Below are 14112 nucleotides of genomic sequence, written 5' to 3' on the forward strand. Positions count from 1 at the left end.
TTTTCATACTGTTTCAATTTCCACATGAATTTATTTCTGCATTCATTCATGCCCTGACAATCTTCTCTCGGAGCATTTCTTTCTTCATTTCTGTATTTATTCATTTCATAAACAATTTATATCTGCTCTTGCAGATGACCTGCGTTCAGTCAGAGCTGTCTTCATCTGTCAGTACGTTTACACATTCTTCTCCATGTCATCTATAATTCTCATTGAAATACAGGTTATTTTGGCCATTTCAGATAAATCACAGACGTCCATGTGACCTTGGCTGTACTCACTTTTACCATCGGGCTCTTTGAAGATATGGCAGCACACATACCATCAATGTTCATCTGCATCATAACTACAGGCTCCATGGTCTGGTGGGTGATCCGGATCACTCGGGGTCCTCCCTGTCCTTGTTGAGGAGTGGTCCCATTTGATTGAAGAGTGGGAGTCTGGCCTGCCGCCTGCTGATCTGATTGGCCAACACTCTGTGAAGACTGTCGCTGTCCTTCAGCTACAGGTCTCCCATTTGATGTCATGGTCAATGTTGTCCCTAAGTTTATCTGGAGGAAAGAGACATCCCTTCAAGGTCCAGCATGAACTCAGGTACAGTCTGACAGTATAACTGTCGGTGGGGTGCAAAGTTGTCTAAAGGCTTCTGATAAATTCCTTTTGATTGTCAAAAGAATGTTGACATTTCACACAATTTAACCTGAGGTAAGTTGGACACAAGAGAAGCATATTGGCATGCAAATACTGTCTGAAAAACTTCCAGCTATTTTGCCAGGCTGGCAAAAAAGATGAATGAATTTATGTATTCATAGTCAACACAATGTGAGAAGAGACACAAGACAAAGCCACCATGTGACATACCAAGAGTTAAAGTAAGACTTAATGAAGGCATTTTGCTTAGAGATATATTATTTAATCAGCTATGAACTGATGCATTGCTGGAATGGATGATGTCATACATCATGTCATGTCATTGGTACTGGTATGAAATGTTTGTCTAAAGGCAGCATAAAATTCAACATTTATGAAAAATAAAGTTTTCAGTAATAAATTAAGAACAAATGAAAATGTACTTGGCTTAAATTGGGCTTTTCTTTGCTTCTATGCTCAACTAACTCAACTCAAACTTACTGTACTTTCCATATAATTAATAACAAATTAGATGATTCTATTCAGGAAACTTCATAGGAAATTGTTTGATAAATGTTTACAGTTAGGAGCACCTGAAGTTAGAGCCCACATTAATGTTTCACAGAGTTCAAGCAACAGACACGTCTCATCAACTGTTCAGAGGAGACTGAATCAGGCCTCCATGGCCGAACCTCTGCAGAGAAACCACCACTGAGAGAGACCAAGAAACAGAAGGAATGAACTTATGACCAGAAAATCTGTATTTTGGTCTGATGACTCCAAATTTGAGGTTTTTGGTTTCAACTGCTGTGTCCTTGTGAGACACCTTGAGGCCAACAGATGGTATCCGCATGCGTGGATCCCACCGTGAAGCACTGAGGAGGAGGTGTGATGGTGTGAGGGTGCAGCCTTCTGCCTTCTGCAGTGACATGCAATCCTATCTGGTTTGTGCTTCATGAATGACCCAAAACACACCTCACAGGCTATGTGAGGGGTATCTGACAAAGCCAGAGAGTGCTGCATTAGGACCTGGTCTCCACCTGAATGCAACTGATCTGGTTTGGGATGGGCTGGAGCACAGACTGAAGGACAAGCAGCCAACAAGTGCTCAGTGTATATGGGAACTCCTTCAGGACAGATGGAAAAGCTTTCCAGGCGACATGAAGGTGGCTGAGAAAATGCCTAGAAGGTGCAAAGCTGTCATCAAAGCAAAAGGTGGCTACTTTGAAGAATCGAAAATCTAAAACATAGTCAGCTTTGTTTACACTGACTACATAATTCCACGTGTCATTTCATAGTTTTGTTGTCTTCAGTATTAATCAATGATGGAGAAAAGGTTAAAAATAAAGATGAAACATTGAATGAGAAGTCCAAACTTTTGACTGGTAGTGTAGGTGGGGAGTTTTTTTGGTCTTTTTTTTAGGATGGCGAAAACATAACGCGCCCATTTCTGTCTTTGATTGGCTTACCCCAACATTCTTACCCTCAAAAAAAAAACTTTAAGCTCCAGGTTGTCTTACTGACCACAATTTAACCTATGCATAGACATTAAAAGCAGATGAGTATGTGTTAAAAAAAAATGCAAACTGGCTTTTAGGAGGACAGGTACATGTTTGGGTGGTGGTTTAAACAGCTGCTGGCAACCATTCAGCCAAAAGTCACCAGTTAGCGTGGTCACTGTGCCGACCAGCAGGAGCCGATGATGCCTGCATTAGAGGGACCTGAGGAGAGAGGTCTGAGGTACTGCAGTGGGATCTGCTTGTATAAAACAGCCATTTGCACAGGAAGCATGTAATGTTCAAACATTCCCTTTTAAAAAAAACACATAAGTTCAAACAATTAGAATCTCTATTACTATTATCTCTATGGCCATTACAAACGAGAGGGAAAACCAATACAACAAAAATACATGCTACTTTTATATTATAATGTCTGTTAACAGATCTACATACCTCCAAATTACAAACAACACAGAAAGAATAATGTCATAGTCTGTGTTGTTGAATTATGTGCTTGTTCCAGCTTGATCAACATTTCATTTTCAATCAGTGAAAGAGGCATTGTGCATGCAGCTGAACAGGTCCATGCATCCTGGAAGACAGGAAGAATTCTGCTTGCAGATTATCTGATTATGGACCCTATTTTCCCATGGTTTTTGTGTCCAAGTGACAAATGGAGACAACATTTTGTTCAAGGTTTTTTCAGTATTGACCAAGAGCTCAGCAGCCAGCAACCATGAAACGGGCTGCAATATAATCCCTGCAGGTGTTTGCACACCATTAATGTATCCATTAAAAGTGTTTGTTTTTGTCACTGACACACTCAGATTGTTATAGTAAGTGTCTCACAACATTATGGAAAGGATCCATACAGAGATACATTTTTATGAGTATGATTATTAAGAGTAAGATCATATTTGTTATTTATTTTTTGTTGTTTATATCACTCTGGCCAAAGCCACTAGACTGCATTCAAAGAAACAGTAATTTTATCATTGTAAAACACAAACATAAACCTCAACAAAACCTTCTTGGTTCTTCTTTTCACTGTTCCAACAATCATTGCCAACTCTGGTTTGGATGAAATAAACTCTTAATTCACCAGTTTGACAGCAAGTGAGAGGGGGGTCATCAGAGAAGCAGTGAAAGAGTGCCTTATGACAGGAAAGACTCAAATATCTGGACTTCAACAGCTTTTCTTGGTTAAAAACAAAATAAAACAGTAATCACTGTGTAGCCCTGTGGCTCTTATTTTCTTTCATTCATATGTAGAAATTAAAATGTTTATGTTGGTAATAACAGTTCATGAAGTGTAAACATGTTTAAAAAAACTGTTGGATTATTACATGTTAAAAAACAGTCATTTTATGTACAGTTAAAAGTCAGAGACAAAAGGTTGGCGTTAATGTTAAAAACCGTTCGTAGTTGGTTGTCAGCACAAATGACAGGAGACCACATTTGTTTATGGGTAGTGAAGCATCTCTTTATTCTCTCATCTCTGTATGTCTGTAGTCTTCAGCCAATCCTGTCCTCACCTTGTTCAGGTAGGAGGTGCTTAGCGTCACCCACGTACCGCAGCAAAGTTAGCGGGAGCAGAGTCCATTTTATGGGCGTCCAGTAGGATAGCCGTAAATTAGAAAAGTAATGTAAAAAACACTCCAGCTTCCAGAACTGACGGAGAGTTGTCCCGTGGTTGAGACGTGTGAATTCTGAGAAGCTGCCAGAGGTAAATTCATGTGTTTAATGTACGGCCTCCCCGCTCACAAGCATCGACTGGACCTGCAACTATTTAATAGCCCTCTGTGAGTGAGAGTGTGAGTGTGGGCTGTGGACACTGTATTTTGATTTACTTTACATTTTCTGGTTGAATTCATGAGGGATCATTTGTGGGTTAAACCTGGAGAGCATTGTATGAGAGTTTTGAATACTGTTGCCAGTGCATTCTTAAATGGTCAACAGTGAACCAGTTAACTTATTTACAGAGGACTAATTTGTTATTTTGTAATAAATAATTTTGGTTGTTTGAACTAAATCCTGTGTTGTAATTACGAAGGTGATACTTTTTTTGGATAAATATAAAACAAGTTAAAGCGAACTTTTATTTTAAAAGGGAAGTATCCTTATTACAGTTATCACAGGTATATAGCGCCATCTCCAGATGAACTCAGGCCCCATCCCACTGTGCTACAACACCCCACTAATTTGTCAGTCAATATTCATTAGCTACATGGGACAGGGGTTACAACTGCTGAACATCATGCAGCACAGCACTGAACATCATGCAGTACTTTCAATGTGGCAGTGCTTCTCCCACTACCATTACCTCCACGCTGTGATAAAGGCCATAGGCCAGACGGTTAGCATGTTTGTTGACAAGGCCTGAATAAATTGGTGAAATTAAGATTTGTTAACTTTGTTTCCAATATCTGTGTGTGCTGCTTTTTTACCTTTGGGTAGTCAACATTGACCAAAAATCAAAACAAAAAACAAACAAACAAACAAAAAAACAACAATACTCTCTGTACCTGTGGGCCGGAGCTGTTTCTATCTGAATTAAAGCTATTTTATTATCACTGTATCTCTGAAAACAAAAGCAATTGTCCACAGCTGGTCATAAATTATTTCCCACATTAGTGAAGAGGGTGTGGACTTACTGGAATGGGCATGTGTGGTAGACCAGCCTGGAAGAGGACCGGGTGGGTGTAGTGGGCCATGGGGCGGACCACATAGAGGTGACGTGGAGGAGAGGTTGCTAAATTACAACGAAGGTCACCGAGGACAACTAAGGTGTTGCCAAGCAGACGCAGAGCATCTCCGACCAGGTTGAGAACGCGTTGATCCTCCTCTCTTTCCTGGGTCTGCAAATGAAGGCAGAGTTACAGCTTTGCACAAATATGACAGGTGGAGCCACTTAGTTGGATCCTGTCAAATGTTTTAATTTACTTAAGAACACAGAACATACTTGATGATTTATCTCCTCTGAGAGCCTCACCAGTACGAGGTATAAACATGTCCTGAGGGTGGAGTTTGAGGAAAGGTTATGGAGTCATAGCAATCCATCTATTAGATAAAAGTATTTCAAGTGTATAAGTGAAATTTTTGGAATGATAACAACACTAGAGAAAAGGTCAAAAGTGTATTAATAGTTAGACTACAGATCGACTGATATGGATTTTTCAGGGCAGATACCGATTATTAATAATCAAGCGAAACCGATAGCCGATATTTAGAACCGATATTCGTTTGAAGTGAAAATGAAAATTTTGGTGTCAAAATTTAGATTAACACACCTGGGACTAGAATGAATACAGTATACTGTTTGTTTGTTTTGTGTACACTGAAAAAAAAGATCTTAACTTTTTGAAAATAACACAAACACAAAATCTTAATTGAAATGCCTTAAAGTTTCATTATTTTAAAACAAAAAGTGATGATTAATGATTCCTTTCCCTTTCCCTTAATGATTAAGAGCAAACCAATAAAGAGGGTGGCAGGAACCACATTACACACGTGAGTTGTAGACGCGATGGTAAATTTATTGATTGAAAATTAAACACTGAGAATAATCTCCTCGACGTGTGCTCTCTGCCTATCCCGGACTTTACGGGTGACAGGCAAAAAGACGATCATTTAACACCAGTAGTTACGTTGCTGCATCATAGTGTATTGAGAGCACGAGCACTGAGAGAGAGGACCGAAAGGGCCTATATTATTATTGTGCATCTGGCCACAGCTATAAAGCAGTTGCGACAGTTATAACGTAGCGGTGGGTCATTATGAAATATGCATTGTTGAAGTTGTGAACAGTTTCATCTCCAGAAACAAACAGTGGAATTCAGCAGGTTTTCCTCCCTTTTACTTGCTATAGTCTACCTACCGGCATGTTGATATGTCTTTTTTTTTTATTACTGTTAAGTAAGGAGCTTCAGGTCGCGTTCACTTGGTTACATCTTTTTTTTTTTTTTTTGGTACGTGACACTATTTATCTTGCAAAGTCGTATGCTTGATGTGATTAGACAAGTAGGTCGGTGAAATTTCAACTCTGGGCTTGCATGTTATCACTGAAATTAATCATAAGGTTGTGGTGTTTTTAAAACTTCATCATAGAGGGTTTTTATTGCAACTTCGGCTGACTCTGCTGCCTTATCTCTGCTGGATAACCGGAGCAGTTTTCTGCTTCTTCTTGTCTGTGGCGCTGCATGTAGAGGCTTCAGTGTTCAGTGAGGGCTGTGGGCGGGACATTGTTACACAGCCAAGAGTGGTGACTTCGGGCGGAGAGACGGCTGCATCAGAGCCAAAGGAGCGCGTTTTAAAATACATTAATTCATTTTATCGGTTATCGGTGGAAAAAACGGCCGATGCCGATCATCAAAAAAAAAATGCCGAATATTGGTCGATATTATCAGCCAGGCCGATAATTGGTCGATCCCTAAGTTAGACATCCACTGAGGTCCAGGATATTTTAGTAAATGTCAGGCTAATGTCCAGTAATATTCATGTCATACTAAAAGAGAGAGTGATATAAATGTATTTAGTAAATCTGTGCGAGGAGCTGTGCCCCTGATGCAATTCAATACTAAATGTTGGCAGGTCGTTGTGTAAGTATGGGTACATCCAAATTCCCTTGACTGCATCCACATGCTGATCACATCTCAGTCCCTCCCACTGAAGGCTTGAGGAGAAATGCAGGAAATGATGTGTAATGTGTCTCTTATTTGACCTCTTTGGTATAAAATTGTGATGATCTGATTAGGTTTCAGGTGAGGCCATTAAACTGTGGTGTCCACTCCATGACTGGATCAATGACAAGATTTCCAATAAATGTTGTGTATGTCTGTCCCAAACAAGACTTAAGCAAAGGCTGGTCTGGTATATATTAACTCGTGTCTCCTCAAAGATCCTTCTCTGGTCCTCTAAGCAGAAATAAGAGCATTTGAACAACCTTCATAATGATAGACCAGAATTATTTTTTTAGATAAGCAAGCAGTGTAAAAAAGTTCAAATAAGGGAAGTAGCACATACTCTATGTAGTGTATTGTCATGAGAGAAATGACTAAAAACAGAAGCCTCAAAGGTGTGCTGTTGATGGACACTATTTTCCCACAATGCAATGGACAGAGGGAATGAAGGAGTTGGTCATAGGAAAAAAATCACAACTAATTGTGGAGGGTAGTGAAACAGCTCCAGGAACAGTTCAGAAAACAAACAAATAAGAATTACATTTAAAAAAAATCATTTGGTGTCTGCAAATTTGAATTGGTGGTGCCATTACAAGGTCATATTTTGTATTTGTACTAAATCATTTCCTGTTAGTATAAAAGTAAGTTTAGGAATTAATTACACTGATTTCTTGCACAAACAGTATCCTATAAAGATTAGTATCTGCGAGTGTACACAGTAAGTATGTGGCATGAAATTGGGACACAGCACACGACTTGAAGCCATGGAGTGATGAAACATTCGGGTCTTTTTCCTCTAGCTGCTTTTCAGTGTGCAGATAACAGCAATGAAGGTTTTCCTGTTGAACTGCGTAAATATTTGCCATTATTGACGTCAGTAAACAAGTTCCTTGTCTGGATGTGCTCCTTCACTTTTTTCTCCGGAACTATACTGTGATGTGATTTTGTTGTTGTTGCTCCCTGCATTATGTAGTTGCACTCCCTTCTTACATTGTTGTTGTAGTCTGCTGAAGTGGCTGCTCCGAGAATTGAGTGGGTCCTCTCTATGTAGGGACGTAACATCTCCTCCACCCTCCTGACCTCAGAGAGAACCTCCACAAACTCTGCTGGGGTTGGATGACTGAGGACAAATGGAGGACAGGAGGAGTCAGCACAACAAAGACCCTGCTGATGAACACTGTGCTGGTCTATGAAACTGGTGATGGGTCATACCTATGATTACGAACATGATTTATGATGGCTGGATCCACTGCAACCTGCTGGTATGAATGTTCTAAACAGATTTTGGTGGAAAACTAAAATAAAGACAAAAATCTGCACATGCTATTGCTAAGCAGACAGTGTGCAGATGTTTTGGGTTTAGTGAAGTTGATTAACTAACACAGACATGACAAATAAATGTTATTCTACAAATAAAAACCTGCCAGTGAAATGTTTGAAGACAACTTTTGTTCAAGGATGAACTCCCAAACTCTCGTTCAGAAAACCCAGAAACAATCAATATGTATTTGTTTACTGTACAAACATTCTGCAGAACTCCTACAGATGGTTCATGCTTAAAATGATTACGATGTCCTTTAACTGTTTTACTGTGTCATATTCTTAGTAGCAAATATTGAGATGATCAACATAAGGGAAAAAGTTTTCCTCTTGTTCAAACTGATTTAAAAAATCTGGGATGCTATGCAAAACATAAATCAAACAGAATGTGATCATTAGCTAATCCTTTCTGACATATAAGCAACTGAAACAGCATAAAGACAAAATATTTGATGTTTTACATCATCAACTTCACTGATTTTTGTAAATATATGCTTATTCTGAAAGTTGGGACAGGAGCAACAGCAGACTGGGAAGGTTCTGGAATGCTCAACAAACACTATATGATGGGTGATCTTGACCCATCATGACAACATGTGCATGAAGCTGCGATGACTGACAAGGCACAGCCACAGACCACAGACCACCCTTCAGGTGTCCTATTGGCTGATTCAGTGCTTGGGGGAGGGTACTGTGAGTGTACATGATTGTAGTTCTTGTTTCACAACACTGAGGAAACACTGCTGTCTGCTCTGAGGAATCACACTTTAGACTCTGCTTAAAGTTAGTTTTAGCTTCTTATGCAAAGATTTTAGGTCCTACATTTTTACTGTGACTTTTTCACTTATGTCAAAGTACATAATCATTTCTAAAGCCATTTTTTTACCCAGACTAATGTATAAAACTTCTTATTTCTGGTGTTATATTACTAAATGTTACTACTACTAATGTTATTACTAAAAATTATTTACTTTGAATAATTCTGAAGAAGAGACATCCAAAGCCTCTTTAAGGTACTACAAAGCAGTAGCTTGAAACTTAATATTACAAGCAGGGTCTCTGCAAGGGTAATGCAAGCTTGGCAGTCCACCCGCCCTCCATTGACCCCCTGCCAGGCCTAAACATAGGGGAGTTTGTTTTTCATGTGGCCTATTTTAAGATGGTTTTTAAACTACAGTCAACTGCATTTTTTTTTTCCAAATGCAGCAGTTCTGTTTCCTGAGTCCACAACTCTGCCTTACTTTGGCCCACTGTTGGCTGGTCCCTCAGTCTGGGTTGAGGTGGAGGATGATGGAGCAGGAGGAGAGCTGGTGTCCATGGGTTGTGATGCTACGGCACCTCTAACAGAGAAGGAAGATGGCGGCAGAGAGGAGGAGGACTGAGGTACCTCTGGCTGTGAATGGCAGCTACTGTCACTGGACACTCCCTACAAAACGAACACATCACAATACAAACAAACAAACAAACACGCTCACTCAGAACTGTGGTCTGTCCTGTGTGTTCACTGAAGTGATGGAAGAGAAGACACTGAAAGCAACCACCTGATGCACAAGCGAGAGTGGGAGAAGAAAAGAGGAAATGATGTAAGAATAAAGTTGAAATTTTGAAAAAAAAAAATAAAAAAAATAAAAATCTATCTATCTATCTATCTATCTATCTATCTATCTATCTATCTATCTATCTATCTATCTATCTATCTATCTATCTATCTATCTATAGATATAGATATAGATATATATATATATATTAATCCGTGTATCATTCGTTCATCCGTTTTTCAGAATAAAACCAAAACCAGAAAAACGAAATAACGACTTGTTTTTTCAGTATTTGTTTCCAGACCCAAAACGAAAAAAACGATAACGAATTGTTTTCCCGATTTCTGTGCACTATTGGAAAATGGATAAAATGGATAACGGGCGATGGAGAGTTTAATTCGATGCAAGCCGTGTGACCCGGAAGTGAAGATGAAGTCATAAAACAAATCACAAGGTTGAAGAACAAGAACGAAATGGCTGGACTGGACGATAATGTTGACATAGTTTTTCAACTTTTTGAGGAGGGAAAAACGCACGCCGAAATTTCCAGAGCCCAGAGCACTTCAGCAGCTGGGTGTTCTGAGATGTTCAGAAATGTCAGTCAGAAGATTCTGCAATCAGCATCAGCTTGGTGCTTCCTAGCCTGTTCATCACGAGAGCCCCCTTTACAAGGGGCAGTGTCAGATACGTGTGCTACAGATGATCTATGGGCATCGCTAGGAAGCACCAATCCCAACATACTGCATACCAAAATGACGGGGGAGAAACACAATTTAAACGACAAGCTGTAATATGGGCATTTAACAAAAACACGAAAATAGCGCATGTCCAATTTAATGCTTCAACTAATCTCACCACTTCAAGCAAACCAGACAGACAAGGTGTTGTATGCAAACAGAGATCCTCCTGATTACAACGATGTGTGTCTCATCGACAAAAAACGACAAAAACTCAGAGAGTTAGAAGCCAAACAGTCGCAAAAAAAAACCTTCACAGAATCATAAAACCCTTCCTGTTTTGTGGCCTAAAGTTATATTCCAGCTTGAAAAAAACACTGCTAATGTCTACTCCTGTGGCTCTTCAGTAGTTTGAAGTGAATCACGAAGGTCCTGGTTGTTTTCATAAAGTCTTAGGGGCTTTTTAGAGCGAAGTGGTGCATCTTACGACAGTACACTTTCTTTGGCTGCACGTCCTTCTGGATCGTCATTGGTGTTTCTAAGGTAACTGGTGGTAGCAACCGAATCTCATGACTCTGACTGGTTGATGGAGGTGTCGATCATCAAAACTGACCAATGGGTTGCCGAGATATCCCCCTGCGGACTGCCCAGTGAGTTTACGCACATACGCGCAGGACGCAGCCGGCAGGCAACACAGAAGCTGATCGTGGAGTTTTTATCAACAATGGCAAGAAGAAAACAGGAGAAATATACAGCAGAGGAGGTTCTGTGAATGTCTGAATCAAAGCGGTGCTAACATGTACTAACAACACAATACCAAGCGTTAGTGTGACGATCAGAGCAGTGACCCACAATATGTTGGTGGGTAGTTAAACCCCCCTTTCTGCTCCTCAGGGGGCTACACTGTAAATAGTTGCGGTAAATATTTGTTGTGGTGTTTCTGTTGATTGATTTTATACGTTGTTTATGTATATTTCTCTTTGTTAGTAATATATCTTCAAACTTCATCTCTGCTGTATGGTCTTATTTGAATGAGAAAATGTTTAGAGTTTTGGATGAGTTTGAAAACTGAGTCAAAGACAGTTGTATTTGGATGGAATGAATAGTCACAGTGATATATCAGTGAAATGTAATTAGTTTCCCCTCCCTAAACAGCACAAACGTGTTCATTCTGGTTGCCGCCGTTCTTCTCTCTCGTCTCCAAGGCCAAAGTTCACTTCCGGGTCACATGGCTTGCGTCAAATTAAACTCTCCAAATTGGAGAATCGCCTGTTATCCGTTTTATCCATTTTCAAATAGTGCACAAAATCAGAAATTGGAAAAACGATTCGTTATCCGTTTTTTCGTTTTGGGTCTGGAAACAAATATTGAAAAACGAGTCGTTATTTCGTTTTTCTGGTTTTGGTTTTATTTTGAAAAACGGATGAACGAATGATACACGGATTTATATTGAACAGGAAACCAGTTCTGACATTATGATATAAACAGCTGATACAAATAGGTTGGGTAGATTAGATTACATGTGCATGTTTTAGTATTTCCTGACTCTCTACATACTGTATGTGTACCATTCTCCCTTGTGAAAGACTTGTGTCACTGTCCTAACACCAGCACTAGCTGATAGCAAGTGATTTGGCCGTTGTTATCAAGAACCTCTTAGAGCCGAACCTCAAGCTCCAGCCAGTTTCTTCAAATGTGAAATCATTTGAAGTTAAAAATAAATTTGAAAAAAATCAAAGCTGTTATCGACTAACTTTTTCTGAAAATTATCTGTAACTTGCCGAGCTAAGACATGTAGTGACAATGCTAACAGACTGTAAATAAAGGCCTAAGTATCAAAAGCAGCATATGTCCTGTACCTCCAACCTGTGGATCAGAGAGCAAGTGTCTCTGAGCAGGTTCTCAGCCAGCTGCAACCTCATCCTGGGCTCACTCTGCATTGACTGGTCCAAGCTGATCTGCACATCCACCGAGTCATTGTTCTGTACATATAAACATCTGTCAGTTTAACATGAAGAGTGAGACTGAAGAGCTAAAAGGATGACTGGTGAGTAACAGCCTGTACCTCAGAGCTGGTGCTGACCCTGGCATTCCTTCCAACTTCACCAACTCCAGCCATCATCTGCTGAACAGACATCTACAAAACAAATTCCAGTTGTCACAAAGCACGAAACTGTTGTTCAAGGCTTTGCTGTCATGCAGCAGCTCATCCCCACCTGTATCTGCTGAGGGTCCATGATGTTGATGGGCAGGTTGAAGGTCCCCAGCATCACGTAGCTGTTACCATTGCGATCATGTGGTGCACCCTGGGAGGAGGTGGAGGCATGGCTGCTGCTTCCACCCTCTGCCCCCCCGGTCGAAACACCAACACCCCCAGAACTGGGTGTGGTGGCCTGAGGAGGGGCACGCTCCACCAGGTGAATTACCTTCCCATCTACATCTGAGGGACAAACAAAAGGTATGGAACTCATTATATGCTGTAAAAACATTTAATGGTCACTGCTTCTTTGTCACTATTCTCAATTTTCTATATTAAATGAATTTCTTTTTAGTGTTGTTTTTATTTGGGCTCATTAGTTCTCGCAGCTAGCTGCGTCCTTCATTGACGCACAAACCATGTGATCCGCCGCTAAGCTGTCTGGTGTCGCTTCTTTTTTTTTTCAAAGCCATGGTCCTGAGACAAAGGGCTTGAAAAGCAAGGGTGAGACTGATATTTCATGGACTCAACTACTGCAGCACATTGGTGCCAACATGACAAAGAAATATTTGCTCTGTTTTTTTCTTTATAACACGAACATTTTCACATTACAACAACATAGTATGGTGCAGCAACACATTACTGCACCATACAATTAAATATCAAAAACAAAAAACACTTTCCATTGCACCTGATAGTTAACTGCACTGACATTTCATCAAATGTTTAAACAATTACAACAGAACATTAGCAGTACTTTTGCAATGGGTAATGATACAAACTAAAATCACAACAGTCCTGACTAGATTACATGAACACAGAAAACATCCTGTTTTACTCTGTGTTGAAGCTGAAAGACTTTCATTATCATCATGACTGGAGTGGATTTTGGTAGAAGGGGCACTCAAAAGGAGCTTGAATACATAGTGACCCACAATTGCAATAACATTGTGTTCGGTTTCCAACAGTGTTGTTTATCTGTTATAGTTACCGTCCTGCTGACTCACTGACAAATTATTAGAACTTAAAGCTGCTCTAGTCCATATTTTTATATGAAGAATGAATCAGATGACTGTATGTAATGTGAAAGTTGTCAAACATCATGCTGAGCCCACACAGAATTATCATAGCTCTGCAGTTCCCTTAGCACCATTCCGCCTCTTTCAGCTTATTGTTTTGGTTTTACAGTCACAACTGTTTTGGTTCAGTCAATTTACACTCAATATCTTTAGTCAAAATTATTTCCAGTCTAAAGTTTGATTTTTATAGAAATTACATTTTTTTAACAAATGTGTCTCTACTCCTTGTCAGTGAAATGCGGAGCAAAAGATTTTGACACGTTGGATTTACGAGGTATCTGATGAGTATCACCCTGTCAAAAATCTTTATTTGCTGTTTTGCTTTCTGAATGGACATTGACAGTCTTGCTAACAAGTCCTCTTGTTTGTTTTCAACATTTAGATGTGTTATAGGGAACTAAGGTTGGGCAGTATGATGTATACAGTATACACGGTGAAGGTAGAAATGTGTCCACTGCTAGAGATTTGGCAATACTGTTTCCACCATGGGAGC

At 39.8% G+C, this 14112-nt stretch overlaps 1 protein-coding gene across 2 annotated transcripts in view; it reads right to left on the reverse strand.

The window, feature by feature from the left end:
* Nucleotides 1–14112, reverse strand: part of bag6l (BCL2 associated athanogene 6, like) — a 29422-nt gene that overhangs the window by 13479 nt on the left and 1831 nt on the right. For both annotated transcript variants that reach the window (XM_070984397.1, XM_070984396.1), the window contains exons 4-10: nucleotides 12560–12783; nucleotides 12409–12480; nucleotides 12203–12325; nucleotides 9370–9554; nucleotides 7799–7928; nucleotides 4784–4987; nucleotides 323–551 (exon numbers count right to left, since the gene is read on the reverse strand). In XM_070984397.1, coding sequence (XP_070840498.1) covers nucleotides 323–551; nucleotides 4784–4987; nucleotides 7799–7928; nucleotides 9370–9554; nucleotides 12203–12325; nucleotides 12409–12480; nucleotides 12560–12783 — 1167 coding nt within the window. The remainder of the gene's footprint in view (nucleotides 1–322; nucleotides 552–4783; nucleotides 4988–7798; nucleotides 7929–9369; nucleotides 9555–12202; nucleotides 12326–12408; nucleotides 12481–12559; nucleotides 12784–14112) is intronic.

The sequence above is a fragment of the Chaetodon trifascialis genome, chromosome 17 (assembly GCF_039877785.1).
Source record: "Chaetodon trifascialis isolate fChaTrf1 chromosome 17, fChaTrf1.hap1, whole genome shotgun sequence".
Classification (NCBI taxonomy): Eukaryota; Metazoa; Chordata; class Actinopteri; order Chaetodontiformes; family Chaetodontidae; genus Chaetodon; species Chaetodon trifascialis.